At 35.6% G+C, this 20,934-nt stretch overlaps 1 protein-coding gene and 1 pseudogene across 1 annotated transcript; one reads left to right on the top strand and one right to left on the bottom strand.

The window, feature by feature from the left end:
* Positions 1–8,211: 8,211 nt before the first annotated feature.
* On the bottom strand, positions 8,212–9,049 carry LOC125189409 (protein kinase PINOID pseudogene; annotated as a pseudogene).
* Positions 9,050–10,104: 1,055 nt separating this feature from the next.
* Positions 10,105–20,243, top strand: LOC125188119 (uncharacterized). The gene is made up of 8 exons (XM_048084863.2): positions 10,105–10,639; positions 11,215–11,574; positions 11,648–11,907; positions 12,905–13,046; positions 16,892–17,263; positions 17,376–17,507; positions 17,781–17,909; positions 18,020–20,243. Exons 1-8 carry the CDS (start codon positions 10,475–10,477, stop codon positions 20,114–20,116), a joined length of 3,657 nt encoding a protein of 1,218 aa, XP_047940820.1. The 5' UTR covers positions 10,105–10,474; the 3' UTR covers positions 20,117–20,243.
* Positions 20,244–20,934: the final 691 nt, after the last annotated feature.

The raw sequence follows: 20,934 nt of genomic DNA on the forward strand, positions 1-20,934 counted from the left end.
GAATGACAGCAAAAAAGGAGATATTGATGTTGAAAAGATGATAAGAGAATTTAAACCCCCTGAATACTAGCTTGTTTGACTTGAGAATAACGTTTTGTAATAGTGGTTTCGAATATAATCACCCAAGATTATCATTTTGTCATTATATAATTCAGAAGTATCATTTTATCTGCTGCGAGTATCATTTTATAATTTTATCAGTCAGGAGTATCATTTTATCAGATTATATATCATTTTGTCAGGTTAAAATATTATTTTATCCGTTGATAGTATCATTTTATCAGCTTATACATCATTTTATAAGGTTACTGTCATTTTATTTGCTGCAAGTATCATTTTTTCAGGTTAAAGTATCATTTTATCAGTTTATAAACAAAAGAATCATGTTATCAACCAAAATGTCATTTTATAAGCCCAAAGTATTATTTTATTAAACAAAAATGTCATTTTATACACCAAAAATACCTAAAGAATATAAATGGCTTCAATCTATCTTCTCATTGACTCTACCACAATTTCTTGAATCATGACGACCCAGCTCATGACATTTACCACACCGTCGTAGAGGCTTATTTGCTTTCCTTATTGCACTCTCCCTCCTTGCTACTCTGCCACTAGCTGATCCTTTGGTACTAACAACGTCTGGAGGATGTACATCAATTACATCAGGTACTGCCATTCCATAATAATCCTCAACCATCTTCTTTTCAATGACTGAAGGTGCTGCACAATTTCCAAATATATGCTCTTCCAAATCATCAAGACCGGCACTTAACAAAGACAAATGATCCATACTTCCCTCAGACTTTTGGACTAATCGATAAAAGTTGGAGAACAACTTTTTCTTAACTTCCTGCTTTTCATCCAAATCTGCATGATAAAGATAACATTATTACAATAAATACTATCATTTCTCTGACTGAAAAATAGAATTTTTACAAATAAGGTTAAAAATGGAGCACACGTTCAAATGGTTGTTGTTCCTCAGATGGTAGACCATGGGCTGCCTTTAGTAAAGAGCTCTTCAACCACCTTCGACCAAAATATTTCTCAGGAATGAGATTAGCAGACTTATTCTTCAACAAACAAAATATATGACAACATAACAAACCAATTCTGGAAAACTTCTTGCAACTACAGTCGAATGTGTCTTGCTTACAATCATACTTAACATCCCATGTTCTACCATATTGGTCCTTGACCTGATGCATCTTGATGTTATCCTCAACAGTAGTTATAGAAACAATCTCACATACCATACTTATTTCCTGTTGTACATGTTTGAAAATAGAATCAGTGTAGATTGTAGATGCATGCTTCTCAATAGGCAATTGGGTTGACAAATCAGGAATAGTTGAGTAATCCAAGTAGTTCAATCGTGAATTGGCATTCCTTTGATCTCCCACAGCATAATTAAAGAAATTGATGAACTGTACAAGATTTGCACGTGGCTTTGTGTAGTTTTTAAAAAAGCTATTCTCCGATTCAGACATCGATGTAGTCCTAAAAAGCGACCCCATGGGAAAATCTCGAAAATAAGCAGGAACCCAGAATTCTCTATCTTCAAACATTGATCCAAACCAGTGCACGTCTTCTAATTCATACCGTTCCATTATATCATTCCATATTATATCAAACTCATCAGGCTCTAACAAATCAGACCAAGCACATACATTCAACTCTTTTTTTGAAATCTTCATTACCAAGTAAGATTTGGGCAACTTATCTGACACCTTAACCATGATATGCCACATACACCATCGGTGCCTTGTTTGTAAAAGTACTTGTTGAACAGCAAGTTTGATCCCCCAATCTTGATCAGTGATAATCAATTTGGGTGCTACCCCCATGCATCGAACAAAACAGCCAAACAACCAAGAATATGAGTCTCTACCTTCACTTGATAACAAGCCAACTCCAAATGTAACTGGTCTAGAATGGTTATCTTTTCCAGTGAATGGAGCAAAAATCATGCAATACCTTCAGAATATAACATAAAAATGAATTATATTTATCAGCTATGACTATCATTTTATCAGCCAAAAGTATCATTTTATCAGCTATGAGTATCATTTTATCAGCCCAAAGTATCATTTTATCAGCTATGACTATCATTTTATCAGCCAAAAGTATCATTTTATTAGTAAGAAGTATCATTTTATCTGCTGCAAGTATCATTTTGTCATTATATAATTCAGAAGTATCATTTTATCACCTATGACTATCATTTTATCAGCTATGACACGTCTAAAAAGTATCATTTTATCAGCTATGAGTATCATTTTATCAGCCAAAAGTATCATTTTATCAGCTATGACTATCATTTTATCAGCTATGAGTATCATTTTATCAGCCACAAGTATCATTTTATCTGCTGCAAGTATCATTTTGTCATTATATAATTCAGAAGTATCATTTTATAACATAAAAGTAATTTAATCAACAAAAAGTATAATTTTATGTCTATTAGCAACAAAAGTAATATACCTGTTAGTGTTGTATGTTGAGTCAAATGAAATTACATCTCCAAACATATGATAATTTCGTCTTGAAATAGCATCAGCCCAGAATAGTCTAGTTAACTTTCCATGAGATCCTATCTCAATTTCATAATAGAAGGCATCAGATGATTTCTTTTGAGAACGCATATAATCAAAAATCGTTTAAGCATCTGAACCATCAATATTGGACATAATATCACGATAACCATTTCTAATATCAATAATATCACATCCAATATTTTCAGGTCCATCCATTATCTCCTTCAAAAGTTTGAACGTGAGAGTGGGACCAATATTACACCTGCCACAATCCTCCATAAACCTCCGATGGATAGGATCCAGATTGCGATTGGCCATCATAAAATTCCTATGCTCATCCGCAACCATTAAGTGATTATGATACTCAACAAACTGATAAACCTCATATCCTCTGCTTCTTGCCATCTGAAAAATATCTCAAATTGAGCTTAGCAAGACATTCACACCTAAATGACTGACACCTACGCTTCTTAAAAGACACTTCAGTTGATTGGGATGCATGACCAGGTATAAAATTCTTAGAGCCTTGTCTGCTGCAAGCCAAATACTGCCACTTAGTAATACCTTGAACTGATTTGTTACCCATTTTACGAATGTCAAAACCAACTGAACGAGCATAATGTTCATAGAAACCAACTGCTTCTACTAATGTATTGAATTTCATACCAATCATTGGCTTCAAAGCATCATCGCAAACAGGAATGTACATACCTACAAATCAGTAAAAGTATCATTTTATCATAGTATAATTTTATCATAATATCATTTTATCCGACAAAACTATCATGTTATGCAGTAAACCTAACATTTATAAGCCAAAAGTATCATTTTAACACATAATCGACAATACATAATATAATCAAATAAGAATTTCAGTACATCAGAAACATAAACCAATCGAACTCTAATATTAATCTAAAATCAAATTCAATACATGAATATGAACACAATCAATATGCTAAATAATAGATAATGATTGTTACCTTCGTTATTTGCTACAGATTCCATCGAAGCAAATTTTCACAGCAATTGAAGAGGTAATCAATGAAAATAAGAACGCAAAATTGAAAACATCTTCCCGATCACAATTATGGAAACAAAATCTGGAGACTACGGAATAATGAAAAATCGAAGAAAATCTGGAAATGTTGAAATAAAATAGGCGAGAAATATGGAAGATGAAGATGAGAGAATCGATCTGTTAACTGTGAAGATGAAGATGAAGGTGAGAGAATTGAGTTCAAACAGAATGAAACCGTGAACCGCGCGTTTGGAGTAAAATTCAGAAATTAAATGAAGAAATTACATTTTTACCCCTCTGCGCCTTTTTTATGAAGTAAATCTAAGTTTGAATCTCAACCACAATATTATCAAATATGTGTGGTCCAGATTTGGTTATAAAGTTATTATGTGATTTGGGGGTTATGATATAATCACATCTATATATATACATATATATATATATAAGGATGTATTCATATCAAAACGCTAAGTATGAGTAAAACATAAAACACTTGCAGTCCATTGGATCTTGTGATCTAACTGTCAAATTAATGTCACGTGTCATCTTATAATGTAGATTTTTAGCCTAATAATGTAGCTCGGATATTAATGTAGTATTTTTGTCAAATAATGTACATTTCCATTCTAATAATGTACCTCGGCTAATAATGTAGATTTTTAGTATAATAATGTACCTTATCACAACCATCCAATCTAAGGATCCAAGGGCTGTGATTTGTGTTGTGTTTTACACGAGATGCTGTTAGGACCCTAATACACCCCTATATATATCTACACACATATAATGTCAACTATGTGTACAATCCATGTCAACTACATATACAATTCATGTTAACTACACAATATAATGTCAACTACACAATATAATGTCAACTACATGTACAATTCATGTCAAATAGTATTTATTGAATAAAGTTGTTGACATTTGATGTGTAGTTGACATGAATTGTATATGTAGTTGAAAAAAATAGTAATAATAATAATAATAAAATGAAAAAAAAATTTAAAAAAAAATAAAAAAATTAAACAAAATTAAAAAAATTAATAAAAAAAATTAATAAAATTATAATTATGCCCCTCTGTTGACATAAACTACATGCTGTTGACATTTCACAAATATTCTGAATGAGTGACTGAGATTGCATCTCAATTCTCAATTAGGTTGATAAATCTCAACCTAACAAGACCATATATATATATATATATGGTGCCCCCTTATTTAGAGTCACAGCGTACATCCAATCTGGTGCTGCCATGTGGCACAAAACATGCAATATTTTAAACACAAAAATGCAATCTAGTTATATATGCATTTTCGCAGATTGCATTTTAGTTGTATGTAAATTGCATTTTATAGTGTTGAGTTTTGCATTTTCACATAAATTGCATTTTTTTATTGTTAAGTTTTGCATTTTCACATATAAAAATGCAATTCGTCTATATATAAAATGCAAATTAAACAATCAATATCAAAAATGCAAAACTCAATGATAAAAAATGCAATCTGCATATAACAAAAATGCAATCCGCCTAAATTCATTTATAGCTTCTACAAATGTGTATTGCATTTTTCTGTATACAATATTGCATTTTTCGTGCCGCATGTCAGTACGTGGTTGGATGTACGTTGTAACTTTAAAATTAGTTGTTATACTAGTACATCCCTATATATATATATATATATATATATATATATAGGGGTGCGTTAAAATAACAACACTCTTAAAATGACACTGTGACACCACGCTAGACTGCAATATTATAAACGATAGACTGCAATATCCAATACACTAGACTGCAATCTATAGATTGCAGTCCAGCGTATTGGATATTGCAGTCGGGAAAAATTACAGTCTAGTGTATTGGATATTGCAGTCCGTGAAAATTTACCTTGAGCAATTTTTATGATTGCCACATGGCAGCTTATTATTCGTCCACATGTACAAATGATTGGCTAGGAATGGTGGTATGGTGTTACTTTAAGATGTGTTGTCATTTTAACACAATCCTATATATATATATATATATATATATATATATATATACAGGGGTGCGATCATGTCATAACTCATATTTATGTGATAACCTAATAACCCTATCATTTTATGGTCAAAAGTATCATTTTTACTAAAAATGATATTTATACACGATAAAATGATATTTTTTCAGCATGCATAAAATGATACTTTTATTTCATAAAATGATATTCTGTTCCATAAAATGATATTTTTCGTCCATAAAATGAGGGTTATTAAGTTATCACCATAAATATGGGTTATGATATGATCACATCCCTATATATACATCCCTATATATATATATAGGAATGTATTCAAATCCTTTTCATATCTTTTGTCCTTTTTCCTTCTTAATCCTAGCCCCACGATTTTGTCATCTGACGGTTAGATTAATGTCACGTGTCATTTAATAATGCATATTTTCATTCTAATAATGCACAACAGCTAATAATGCAACATTATAGACTAATAATGCATTGATCACAACCATCCAATTCAAGGATCCAAGGGCTGAGATTAAGAAGGAAATAGCACACTTAGGGTGCAAAGGTACCTAACGCACCCCTATATATATATATATATAGGGTCTTGTTAGGATGTGATTTTTGGACATAATTGAGAAATGAGATGCAATCTCAGCCACTAATTCACAAGATTAATTTTGATGTCAACAACTATTACATTATGTCAACAAGGGGGTATAATTGTCTTTTCATTAATAATGTAGAGGACAAAAATAAAATACATTTGAAATCATTTTCTAAAGTCTTCAAATCTTCAACATTCAAATCTTCAAATCTTCAATTCTTCAACATTCAAATCTTCAAATCTTCAACATTCATATCTTCAAATTTTCAAATCTTCAACATTCATATCTTCAAATCTTCAACATTCAAATCTTCAAATCTTTAAATCTTCAATTCTTCAACATTCAAATCTTCAAATCTTCTTCAACATTTAAATCTTCAAATCTTCAAATCTTCAACATTCAAATCTTCTTCAACATTCAAATCTTCAAATCTTCAACATTCAAATCTTCAAATCTTCAACATTCAAATCTTCAAATCTTCTTCAACATTCAAATCTTCAAATCTTCAAATCTTCAAATCTTCAACATTCAAATCTTCAATATCAATATCGAATGTCAACAACTCGTATTAAAATGTCAACAACTAACAAATAACACTTATAATTAACATATCAATACCGAGAATATCGAATGTCAACAACTCATATTAAAATGTCAACAACTAACAAATATCAATACCGAGAATATCGAATGTCAACAACTCATATTAAAATGTCAACAACTAACAAATAACAATTACAATTCACATATCAATACCGAGAATATCGAATGTCAACAACTCGTATTAAAATGTCAACAACTAACAAATAATACTTATAATTCACATATCAATACCAAGAATATCGAATGTCAACAACTCGTATTAAAATGTCAACAGCTAACAAATAACACTTACAATTCACATATCAATACCGAGAATATCGAATGTCAACAACTCGTATTAAAATGTCAACAACTAACAAATAACACTTACTATTCACATATCAATACCGAGAATATCGAATGTCAACAACTCGTATTAAAATGTCAACAACTAACAAATAATACTTATAATTCACATATCAACTACGATGTCAACAACAAACATTATTCATGTCAACTACGATGTCAACAGCAAACATTATTCATGTCAACTACGATGTCAACAACAAACGTTATTTATGTCAAATATTATGTCAACAGCAACATTTTACAAATAATTAATGTCAATAACAAATATTTTCATGTCAACGACCTATATTATTTATGCCAACAACAACGTTTTACATATAATTCATGTCAACAACAATGTTTTATATATAATTTATGTCAACAATATTTTTCATAAAATTTATGCCAACCACCTATATAATTCATGTCAACAACAAACTTTATTTATGTCAACTATTATGTCAACAATAACATTTTACAAATAATTAATGTCAACAACAAATATTTTCATGTCAACGACGTATATTATTTATGTCAACAACAATGTTTTACATATAATTTATGCCAACGACCTATATAATTCATGTCAACAACAAACGTTATTATGTCAACGAGCTATATAATTCATGTAAAAAATAAACATCTTTATGTCAACAACTTATATAATTTATGTCAACAATAATATTTTAGGCAATATCACAAACACCTTATATGCACAACTCAAAAAGATCCGAATTGAACCGAATATGCAGTGTACTCCTATGTACGCCTATTTCTCCTACGAATTGAACCTTCAGTCATAGGCAAATACAACGAGATTTATCGAAATTCGAACAACTGCATAAAAAAATTCAATTCAGCCAAATATGTGTATAGTTGACATAAATTTGTGTATGTGGTTGACATTAGTTAACATTAAAAAAATGGAGATAGTTAAATCTTAAATCTAACTCTTAGCAACTAATTTCCAATTGGGGAATATCACCAAACACCTAGAGTGCATTATGATTAAGCTTGATTCTCCAATCAAATCCAATCTAATTCCTCCCGACTGCCATCACCAAATCAAATCCAATCCAATTCCTCCCCACTACCATCACCAAATCACAGATCAAATGAAGCGATTGGAGATGCAGGAGAACGGAGTCAATGCAGACACGGCGGAGGATTTCGCCGGTGACGGCAGATGCGGTGAGAAGTCAGGGTACTTGACGGCGGAGACAGCGGCAGAGCATAGAGAGAGGTCAAAATCGGAGCATAAAATCTGCAAAAATACACTAATTCTAACTAATTAAATAATTGCAACAACACTAAATTAGTAAATTAAAAATTGATTTCATTGAGGATTTGCGATTAAGTGGAATTCAATTTTGAAAAATCTGAATATTACCAGCGGCGTTGAGAGAGAATCGTTTCTGCGGCTGTTTATGCCTAAGCGTGTGCAAATCGCCGCCGACGCAGAACTCCATAACGACGCAGGAGAAATTCGAAGCTTCGAATTCGGCGAAAATTGTAGGGAGAAACGAATGATCGATGAGGCGCATGATCTTCCTCTCTATCTCCGCTCTCTGCGTCTTCTTCTTCAACACGAGAACGTCGTTGTCCACCACCTTCATCGCGTAGAGGCGGCCGTCGTCCGCCGCGCCGCGGAGGCGGCAGAGGTAGAGGTGGCCGATGTCGCCACTGCCGATCTGGCGCACGAGACTGAAATCGCGGAATGTGAGGTTCGATTTCAGGCGGATCGCCTGGAACGAGGAGTCCGATGATCGGTGCGGTTTCATCGCCGTCACTTGATCAGGCGAGCTCGGCGGAAGCTTGAAGGAGAAGCGACTGAAGCTGGTGCAGTGGCTTAGAGTGGCTTTATAAAATTACCAGAAATTACTATTCTGCCCTTTCATATTAAATTAATCTAAAAATATTTATTGTGTGATAAAATCTGGACCACTCATTTAATAAAAATGAGGGGCTATATTGTAGGCCCTTTTTTACTTTACTCTAAATCGTTATAGTATTATTTACTCGTTTTATTCATTATTCTTCGTTAAGTATTTTATTAATTATCATTTTTTTACCATTTTCATAGTTACAGAATTGGTGATATATGCAGTATGCTACTTTTCTTTTGTAGAGAATATTGCAAATAATTAATTTTCTTCTACATTTCACTATACTATACATTTAGGTTTGTGAGATTGAAAATTTAAAACACAATTTTCTAACAATTCTTGAGAATTTGATAAAAGAAAAGGAACGGAAACAAGAAGATATCTTGGACTGCGATAAAGGAATCAATGCATTTTACTGCTCAAACTTTGCTGATGATACTATCAATTTTAAAAACTTAGAAAAAAAACTCAATATTCTCATTGTTTTCAAGAGCCTAGTTAATGAGCGGGTGGATTAAAATTGACATTAAATTACTCTTAATTAACAATAATTAATTCATTAAGCAGTTACCCTAATTAAATTATTATGTCATAACATTAATTCATTTATCAATAATTTTGATGCATTAAATAATAGTTAATTTATTAAGCATTATTTACAAACATTAAATTATATCTTGCTGGGTAAAGTAAAATAAATTATCATTTAACATTTAATTTATAAAATATTACTAAATAAAATAAATTTTAAATTTTAAAACAATCCACTTATCAAATAATTCCACTTATTTTTATCAAGTCTTTTAAGTTTTATCTTACCAACCACGTAAACACTACTAAATTATCATCTCAAATTTTGTCTACAACCAAATAATACTATTAAATTATTTTTATTCTTGAGAGGTCTATCTTTCTTTAATTTTGCGTTATCTTATCATCTGTATCATACAGAGCCTTATATAATATGCTGCAATTAAGTTTTTTGTTTGGTTTGTAAATGTGATTCCATCAGTGCAGATATAGAAGTCAATTTATATGAGCCAACCACGATTTTAAATGTTCATAATATGTCTACATAATGTCGTTTTAAAATCACAAAAACTACCAAAAATAAATAAATATTGTAGTTTTAGAAAGAGAGAAATAGTGTTGTCATTCTACCCCTTTGTGCACTCTTCGAATCTACATTGAACACTACCAAATCTCGTCACCGAAAACCCCTCTCCGCTCTATAAATTCCTAAATTCTCAATCTCGCTCGATTGGAATTCATCGTCTGATATCAATTTCGTTGCATTTCTCAATCAAGACATAGATGCGCTAATTGTGTACGGATACGTCGTTTACATAGCTTCTCTACTGATACGGACTTCATTTGCGCATCGGTCGCGCTAATTTATGCTTTGGGCGATTGCTCTGGGTGCTTGGAGGGGATTTGGCTCTGGAAGAAGAGGAGTGTTTGCAGGAGGTATCGAGATTAGGAGATAGAATGCCTGGGATAGCGCAGAAGATTAATGTCTGCGGCGATTCTAATGCCACTGTTTATCACAAATCAGTGGTAGGGAATGGTCAATCATTTAATGGTTCGTCGGTCTCCGCCAATGGCTTCTGGTCTAGCAATCGCGATGATCTGAGCTACAATCAGCTGCAGAAGGTGTGTTACCAGCTAATGTACATGTCAGTTAAGGTGTAGAGTGTGTTTGGCAGTTTTTTGTTTATGGAATGAGGTGAGTTTGGTTTATATGTTTGTTTAGAAGGTTGCAGGGTTGAATTGGAAGACTAGAATTTGAAAATTGAGTGAATTTGGGAATGCCGTGTGGATGTGAACTCCGTTTTTTTTCTTACATTTGCTCTATGTTTGAATTTATTTTTTGGGGAAAAGAAGTTGTTGAGCTTAATCTTACTTGATACCACTGTGGTGTACTGATCTTGGTGGGTGACTTCAAACTTTAAAAAAAGTTTGATACTTGATAGTGTTTTTCTTATGCATTTGTTGCATTTTGACTATTGCAATTGACCTAGTATGTTACTTGATCATGCGGTCTTTCAAGTAATGTCTTTTAGATAAAATTTCTCATGCTCAAGTTCCACGAGTATAACCTTCTATATGTCATTTAGGGCAGGTATTTCCTTGTTTCATTCGTGTGTCATCTTATTCTTGAGCCATTAGATGAGATTTTATGTCGCGTCATCTGAGCATCTTTTTCTCCTTTTCTATGTTTCATACAGTTTTGGTCTGAGCTGTCAAAACAAGCTCGGCAGAAACTTATGAGGATTGACAAACAGTCACTGTTTGAGCATGCTCGTAAAAACATGTACTGCCCTAGATGCAATGGGTTGCTGCTTGAAGTTTCTTTACAGATTGTTATGTACGGAAAGTCTCTACAGCAAGATGCAACGAATGGCCATTACAATGGGCGAACCACAAACAATCAGAACTGTGGCAACTTGTGTATTGACAATGAGTGCCAAGATAACATGATAGATCCGTCTATACATCCGTGGGGTGGATTAACCACTGCCAGGGAAGGTACTTTGACACTGTTGGACTGTTACCTTCACTCAAAGTCTTTGAAGGGTCTCCAAAATGTAAGTGTCAACTCTACGTAGTTTTGTCTTCTTTTGTGCAAATCTTAGGTTAACTCCCTTTAATATGAATCAGGTATTTGATAGTGCACGTGCAAGGGAAAGAGAACGCAAGTTGCTGTATCCTGATGCATGCGGAGGAAGTGGCCAGGGATGGATGAGTCAAGGAATGACAGGATTTGGCAGAGGGCATGGAACAAGAGAAACTTGTGCTCTTCACACTGCTAGGTTATCGGTGGAGACATTGGTCGATTTTTGGTCAGCCCTTGGAGGGGAGACTCAGAAATCTCTCTTAAGGATGAAAGAAAAAGACTTTCTTGAAAGACTCATGTATAGGTGTGCCATCCTCCTTTTCCTTGTTAGTGACTTAGTTCAACACTCACTGGCTCTTTAATGACTATAGCAGTTTCAAGAAATGTAAAGACACCAATCTGTGTTAATGTTGTAAATATATAGTAGGAGTATAATTTTTTCTGTTAAACATTGACTTATTCTAGGTTTCAGTTTTCCATTTAATACTTTGTCTCCATTGGACAAGGATGTGGCATGCAGCTTCTGGAGTAGAAATGTTAGTGCATAGACATCATAATGGTTATTTATAAATATATATTGATCTTCATGATTTGGCTAAAGTTAGCACAGTATGAAGATCTTTAGAGCTGGGCTAACTCATTCTATTTGGTAGTCCAGAACATTTAAAGTATAAAATTTTAAGATATGGTACAGATTCTTATATAAGATGTAGTCTTATTTTGTCTAACTTAATGTCCAACCAAAAATTTAGTAGGAGATGTCATGCTTGACAGCAAATATCTTAGCTCCAACCTTTTTTTTATCATCAAACTTATAGCACTGGAAGTAAGTTTAGGTTTCCACTTAGCAAGGTTTTATACTATTATCACACTACTGAAGTAAATTTCGTAAACCTTCATGCTACTTGAGATGCTTCAGCTGTATAAATTGGTGTTAAGCAGTGGCATTTCCATCAAAAGTTGTCTCATGATTAAAATTTCCTGTGTCATCTTCAGAATTACTGGGAATGGTGAGTTTGTTGTAATTTTATCATATGTGACTAGTTTCTTCTCGTTTTAGTGTTAACTTGATTAGCTTGGAGTGACACATTAATTTGCTTAGGGCTTGAGTTATAATCAAATGAATGGGATAGGTATATAATTTAGCATTAAGACAAAAATCTACCTTATACTCGAAAAGTTTGTGCAACTTATGAATTAAATCCTTAGGGATAGGTCAATGAAGTTCTTATTCAATGTTGGTTCAAGGGTAATCCAATTTGAGTTCAATGCAAAGAAACTTATAATTTCCTTGTTTGCAGGTTTGACAGCAAAAGGTTTTGTAGAGACTGTCGACGAAATGTGATGCGTGAATTCAAGGAGCTGAAAGAGCTGAAGCACATGAGAAAGGATCCTCGCAGTACCAGCTGGTTTTGCGGAGCTGATTCCATCTTCCAATACGAGGTGCACAATCTGGATTATCTAGTCATTCTTTTGGAAATTTGATATTCTGGTCCTACAATATGATAGAGATAAGGCGGTGGAGGATGAATGAATTTGTGCATAAACGAATGAAACAGCCTGCTTGAGAAGAAACGGAAGAACAGAAAGAGTGAACAAAAGGAACAATCTAAAATATAAATCTGAATAAAAGAATCCTCTTACGAGGCCCTACGGTACTACTGTCCTAAACTGTTTTCTAAGACATATAGCTCTTCCACTGACGAGCTATTTCTATAACTATAGCAGACTCATAATTTGAATAAGGCTCCTAACTAAATAAGGACTCCTAAATCAACTCTATCTCTAATACTCTATAATATCTGTCTCTAATTCTTTAGTCATTACTGATATGCAAGACTTTATCAACGACTGATAAATAATAACTAGATGTCCTCTCACACTTACTCTATTGTTGAAACAGCCTTGTCCTCAAGGCTGGATTCAAAATTATCCATGGGGGGGCCATACTCAATCTTGCCGACATGAGGTGGTGAGCAGAACCACTGAATACCCAAAAAATGAAGGAACGAAAAAGGAAGTGGGTGCAGGCTGCTGTATGGGGGAGGGGGGAGGAGAAGATTATTGTGGCGGTGGCGGGCAGGCTGGAAGCAGGGGTGCTGTTGTTAGCAATGGAGTAGCAACAGACACAACAACTGATATCGTTACATGCGTATCAAGAGTTTACCTGCTTTCTTGTCTTTATCTTTATTAATTGTTACGAGTATTTATTAGTGGTGAATTAGTGGAGTCCCCCAAAAAAAGCATTATCTTAGGAGTCTTGTGTTTATCTTTAGAGTCATGCTTATCTTAGGGTTTCCTTTTCTTTCGAGTCTTGTGTTTATCTTAGGATTTCCTTATGCTTTTAGGATTGAGTCATGACTCATGGCTATAAATACCCTTGATGTTGAAGAGAGAAGCCTCATCTAGGATTTTGGTTGAGTATTGGCATTGGCCAAGGACCTTGCAAGAGGGTCATTCTTTGTTATTCCTTTCAGTTAATGCAATATAGTTCTTTCTGTTATCATTGAAATACCTGTGTGCATTACTCTGCCAAGGGCAGCATCTTCGGCATTCCAGCAAGCAGATGGGGTGCGTGATCTTCAACCCTAAAAATTGGTGCAGTGAGTGTCCTTCTCCAATTGTGTATACGAGAAGGACCGAGTCCGAGAGCGTGCTTGAGGTTTCGGAGCATGCAGCTGATTCAACAAAGCGGTCTTTTGCAGAAATTTGAGCTACCCTTTCTGCGTTCTCAGCCAAATTTGAACGACACACAACTGATACCAACCGTCATCCTGCCGATATGAGTTCTTTATTAGTACGTTGGTGGTATACTTGATGCCCAGGCCCTCTGGAGACTCCACCGGTGCCTTTACCAGTCCCTGACACCGATGTGGTTGCTTCTCAACCCACCTTGTCCCATCCATCGTTTGATGGTTTAACATCCTTGGCTTGGCTATAATCTCCACCACCAATAGTTGCAAACACACCACCTCCGTCATCAGTACCAGTACCACCTACTGTTTTGTCTCCACTATCCGTTGTGCTAGCAGGTGTGCACCATCCAGTCCCGATGCTGCGTCACCACAACCCCTTCTCCTGCCCCGGGCGCAGCAGCAGAATCTGCAGACCCTAGAACTCGTTCAACAATCCGTGCCAGCCCCTGCTGTGGTTACTGTTGTTATTTCTCGCCTGAAAGCAGCCTTTATCCGAACCCGAATGTCCGCCAGCGCCACCCATCGGCCTGCTCAGTACTTCCTGGCCATAAAATTTAGTACAAAGAGTACAGAGTTGCAGAAACTATTTTAGCAACTCATCACTCAGATTGCAATTTGTCTTCATCTTTGCTTGGTCTTCAGTTTTGCCGGATGTCACCCTACCTAAAGCATGAGTATGAGCCCCCTTGGTCACTCTCGACTCCATCCTTGAGGGAAAGTCTGTTTCGACAGACGTAGTATTGATAGCGAAACATGAGTATTGAGAGTTTCCCTGCTTTCTTGTCTTTATCTTTATTAATTGTTATATGTAAGTAGTGAATATTTGGAGAATTGGAGTCCTGGAGATAGGATTATCTTAAGAGTCTTGTTTTCTTTAGAGTCGTGTTAATCTTAGGATTTCCTTTCCTTTCCTTTTGAGTCTTGTGTTTATAATTCAGAGTCAGTTTACCTTAGGATATGCTTTTAGGATTGAGTCATGGCTATAAATACCCTTGATGTTGAAGAGGGAAGCCTCACTTGGATTTTAGTTGAGTATTGGCATTGACCAAGGTCCATGCAAGAGGGTCGTTCTTCGTTATTCCTTTAAGTTTATGTAATAAAGTTCTCTCCGTTATTCATTCAAATATCTGTGTGCATTAATCTACCCAAGGGCTGCATCTTCGGCATTCCATTGAGCAGTTGGGGTTCGCATGGGCGAAGCCAACCTTTGGAGGGGTGGTGCAAATGCCCCTCACTCCCACTCCTATATTTTTATACTCCCTCCGTCCCAAGATAAGTGACCTACTTCTTTTGGGCACGGGATTTAAGGAATGGTATTTAAATAAGTTAAAGTGGAGAGAGTAAAGTATGAAAGAGGGAAAAGTAGAGGAGAGAAGAGAGAATAAAGTATTTGGAGAATAAAGTAAGAGAGATGACTTTTTGCTAAAAATGGAAATAGGTCACTTATAGTGGGACACCCCAAAAAGGAATACAGGTCACTTATCTTGGGACGGAGAGAGTACTAATTTCTAATATAACTCAAATTATTTACTAAATTCCCCCTTATTAAATTCTCAAAATTACACTATAATATATAAATTTGCCCCTGCTGAAATTATCTTCTGGCTACGTCCCTGGGGGTGCGTGATCTTCCACCCTAACAACTATGGCAAACTCTGTCACAACTGGTAGATCGATAGTTAGGCAGGCGCTGCCATGAAAACATGAGATAGGTGCGGTGAATAGCGGAATTGTAATAGTAACAGGAGGTGGTTGAATCGTCAACATATTGTTGGCAACGGAGGGCAGGTCTGTGGGCCTGTGGCCAAGAATCCCTTTGGGCCAGTGATGGAAACATGACCATATGGAAGCAGGACGTAGGTTGGGTGCCGATCTCTGGTTATGTGGGTGCAACACCCTTTGAAGTTGCAAGGGTTTGCATTGATTTCTCTAATTTGGTGTCGAACTTGGCTTTCAAGGCCTCCAACGCCTTCTTGAATCCATCGATATGGGCCTCCGTGCTTCGTGTGGTAACCATCGTTCGCCGCACCAATTGATAGAAAAAACGATAACTAACAGAGCATAAACTTAGAAAAAAATCAAGGATAAATCCTCCAGCCCCATGGCTAAACTACCTTCCTAACTCTCAACTCCACACGTAGCTTCCATTGAGGAGCTATTTATAATAACTAATAACAGACTCCTACTTTGAATAAGGCTCCTAACTATATAAAAACTCATAAATTAACCCCTACTCTAAGAGATAAAATCTATCTCTAAACAAATACTGATATAAACAAGACTCTATGAACAAACTAATAAATACTCCTTCCGTCCGCAATCAATTGGCTCAGTATGACTCTGCTCGAGTTTTAAGAAATGTAATGGAAAGTGGATGGAAAAAGTTAATGGAATGTGGAGTCTATTTACCAAAAGTAGTAAAAAGTAAGTGAGAAAATTATTAGCATACGGATGAAAATGACAAATTGGGCCAATTAATGGCGGACGGGGGGAGTAATAACTAAAGATAATGTTCCAGAATGCAGGGGACTTCCTCTAAAACAATACTACTGGAATAATGATTAATGATGCATCTTGTACTTAATTTCTCAGGTTTCTCATGATACAGTTAAAGTTGATTGGCATCAAACGTTTTTAGATGCTTGTGGAACGTATCAACACTTTGAATGGGCTATTGGAACTGGAGAAGGAAAATCTGATATCTTGGATTTTAAAAATGTTGGAATGAGTGTAAGGGATCAAGTGAATGGTCTAGATCTAAGTGGTCTGAGTGCTTGTTACATAACTCTGAGGGCTTGGAAAATGGATGGGCGATGCAATGAACTGTGTGTGCAAGCTCATGCATTGCGAGGGCAACAATGTGTTCATTGCAAGCTAGCAGTTGGTGATGGATATGTAACACTTATAATAGAGGAAAATATCAGAAGATTCCTTGAGCATGCAGAGGAGGCCGAGGAAGAAGAGGTAAGCTTGTTGAAAAGAAGAATTTGCTTGATGTTTTCTTCTCCATAATTAGTCCATTTCTGCTATGTCGTTTAATCCCTGATATTATGATTAATACTTATGTTATTTTCAGGATGATGACTCCATTGATACGGATGGAAATGAGTTTGATGGCGAGTGCTCTCGTCCCCAGAAACATGCAAAGAGTCCTGAACTTGCCCAAGAATTTCTCTTAGATGCTGCAACTGTCATTTTCAAGGAGCAGGCATGTTAATTATGTTTATTTCTCATTACTTCAACTTTATGTTTTGAAATTTACATGCAGTCAGAATTATTTCTGGTTTCCAACATGAATGATCATTTGAATCTTAAGTTACTACCTTAACTTGCCCAATTTCCAAGTTGTATTGTTTTAGAGTGAAGTACCAGCTTGGAGTAATTTATGTTTATGAGCTTGTTTAATGTTTGATGTTTTCTTTGGTGAATGGACTTGTTATTAGCACTATGAAGTTTCTTAACTTGACAGATGTTCCTGCAGGTTGAGAAGGCTTTTAGGGAGGGAACTGCCCGTCAAAATGCACGCAGTATTTTTGTATGTCATGCTCTGAAATTGCTGGAAGAGCGCGTGCATGTGGCGTGCAAAGAAATCATCACTTTAGAGAAACAGGTACTTACACGTGTAATGTGTAGTCAGGGGCAGCAGCTATCTATCTAGTTTAATATTTTTCGTGAATTTGAACTTATTCTCACTTTTCCCATTCAAATCTGTATTTACAGATGAAACTTCTTGAAGAAGAAGAAAAGGAGAAGCGTGAAGATGAAGAGCGCAAGGAGCGTAAGAGAACCAAAGAAAGGGGGAAAAAGCTGCGCAGAAAGGAAAGGTTAAGAGAGAAAGAAAACAAATGTGCTGAATCCAATAAAAATGCTGTGGTTCTTGATACTCAAGATGAGGCAGAACCTTGCGCTGATGAGGGCTCTAATAGTGGGAACACCAGAGATTGTGAGATGGAAACAGGAGCAGCTATCCCCCAACCCAGTCCTTTGTCTCCTGATATTCAAGATGACCAATTATTGATGGGTTATAGTTCTCCAAATATGGGAAATCACAATGAAGATATGTTGGAAGAGGAATCTGGCATCACCAGAGATTTAAACAACTCTTTGCCTTATCATCACTATAGGTATTCTCGCAGGACACCTAGGTTACATAGAGATATCGAGCAGGATTTCACCTCAAAGTGGTCCGATAGGAGAAAGGGTGCAGCAATATCAGAGAGTGAAGTCACTACTGGCAAGTATGAATCAAGATTTCATGCTGATCGCTTTGAATCTACAAGGACCAATCATTGCTTCAATAAGCCGTTAAGAACGAATGCTGCAAAGTTCAACCCAAGAAATAGTCCAAAGTTGAGTGAAAAACATCAGTGTACCAATAACAGAGAAGGTGGCAGATGCGATTACCAAGATTGTAGTTGTAACCATCCTAACGACTATCGAGCAAGGCCTGAGTCACATATGTTGAGATCAACTGGAGAGCCTAAATATGTGAATAACTTGGAATCATCTTTCGATATTTCAAAATCATATTATCCAGAGGAATGCACTGCTGAAGCTGAGTGCACATGTGAGATTAATGAGCAAGTTAAAGCAAATGCCAACTGTAACTGTGGTAACTTACATGTTAGAAATAAAGTCTGGGAACCTTTGGATTCACTGAAAAAACGTGCTCAAAGCAACTCAGGAACTGATGTTGCCTTGAAGCCCAACAAAGTCGAAACTACTGAGTCTGATCGAGATCCTGAATTATCTGGTACTGCTCCTTCTGGTGAATTGACAAATTTTTCGATTGAAAGTAATAGCGCGGACAATGAACTGGGGGACATGGCAAAGTCTGGAAATGGTACTTGCAAAGACAGGGATAATGGATTTCATTCAATGGAAAAGTCTGCGAATAACATTAAGGTGGAAGAAGCGGAAGATTGCGAGTTAAGTTTCATGACTAAAACTCCACTCAGGACAGTAGGGTCATTTCTCAGCAGATCTTCCAACTCTGACAGCTGCTCTTCATGCCTAAGTGAAGGTGACTCCTCGAACCACCAAAATCTGGAATCAACATCCACATCAGATTCAGAAGAGTCTAGCCAAACCTCTGAGGGTAGAGATATGTTGCATTGTCTTGAAAGTAGGTTTCGCGAGTGTCACAAAGTTGTGGATAATTTAATCACAGCAAGAGCACAAGATGCTAACAGCCAGGAACTAGCTTCATCCAGCAGTTTGCCTGCAGAAACAGCCACGTATTGTGAGAGCGGGAAAGCAAATGCCGGTGTGGATGTTCTGTCTCAAAGCGTGCTTCCCACTATGATGCAGAATCAGAGCATACAGTATCCCACCTATCAGGCCCCAACAATGGCTTATTACCATCAAGCTCCGGTTTCATGGCCAGCCGGACTTACTAATGGATTTACGTCCTTTCACTACCCCAACCATTACTTATATGCTAATCGGTTTGGATACGACTTGAACACAAATGCACAGTTGATGCAGTATGGGGGCTTACAGCATCTCCCTCCGCCACTGATCACTCATGTTCATATGCCTCTCTTCCCCAGTGCAGCTAATGTAGTCAGCTCAAAGAATCACAGTATAGATTCAACAGTTGCAGAGGATGGCAAGTGTGAGAAGGCGAATGATGATTTCTCTCTCTTCCATTTTGGTGGCCCTGTAGGATTCAAACCTGAGGAAGCTGTCACCTTGAAAGGAGGACGAGGGGGCGATTTGTCAGAAAAGAGTCCTCATTCCTGCAATACAAAAGAGTCCATAGAAGAATACAATTTGTTTGCTGACAGTAATAGCATAAAGTTTCCTATTTTCTAATTTATTTTGGATTTGTTATACAAGGAATCCAGAGTGGGTGATGGAGGTTTGAGTGCTGTGTAAACAATAATCCTCCCCTGCAAATTTTTAGAGTTTTTTTTATAACATTATACATTGATTGTTTTCATTTGCTTGTTGCCATGTCATTTTTTGAGGGAGTAGTACTAAGAGTATGTTTTACCAGTTCCCAACACATTGTGGTTTTTTGGATGAAGATATGTTTCTACTATTGGCATGATGTGTTCGTCAAAAATGGAATGCCTTCTTTGTGGTCTAAACATGATGATAAAACAAGAACAGTGTTTATTTAAGTTAATATGTGCAATTTATACTTTGTCGCCCTAAATAAAAATCTTCATGAATTAAATTCTGTAAAAATAGATTAAATCTTTGCTTATACAAGCAAGAAACAAGATACACCAATACATATTGAAATTTGAAATACAGCAATAACTACCAACATGTGCATTTAAGCAGTGAATAAGTATGTACTTGAACTCGGCATATAAAAAACAAATCATTTTCACTGCTCGAACCGAATCGAACCAAAAAAATATAAATTTTGTTAAAATAAAGAGCGTGCCGAATTATTTGAAAAACTGATTCAAAATCTGAACTATAAAAAACAAACTGAACCGAAAAAAATGAAATCTCATAAATATATCCAAAAAATTCAAAAATTCAAAAATTAATTTTCAATAATTAACACAAAAATATATCATATCAACTGTTAATATCTCATATGTATTTTGTCCCACATCGGTTATGTAACATTGCTTAGTTTAGTCTCTTGTACTATATATATGTTACCAATGTTG

The sequence above is a fragment of the Salvia hispanica genome, chromosome 5 (assembly GCF_029641045.1).
Source record: "Salvia hispanica isolate PSC_SH4W2 chromosome 5, Shi_PSC_v1, whole genome shotgun sequence".
NCBI classification, from domain to species: Eukaryota; Viridiplantae; Streptophyta; class Magnoliopsida; order Lamiales; family Lamiaceae; genus Salvia; species Salvia hispanica.

Coding starts and splice junctions, on each gene's coding strand:
- LOC125188119 (XM_048084863.2), top strand. CDS start 10,475: ATGCCTGGGATAGCGCAGAAGATTAATGTCTGCGGCGATTCTAATGCC. Junction 10,640..11,214: donor GCTACAATCAGCTGCAGAAG/GTGTGTTACCAG, acceptor TGTTTCATACAG/TTTTGGTCTGAGCTGTCAAA. Junction 11,908..12,904: donor CTTGAAAGACTCATGTATAG/GTGTGCCATCCT, acceptor CCTTGTTTGCAG/GTTTGACAGCAAAAGGTTTT.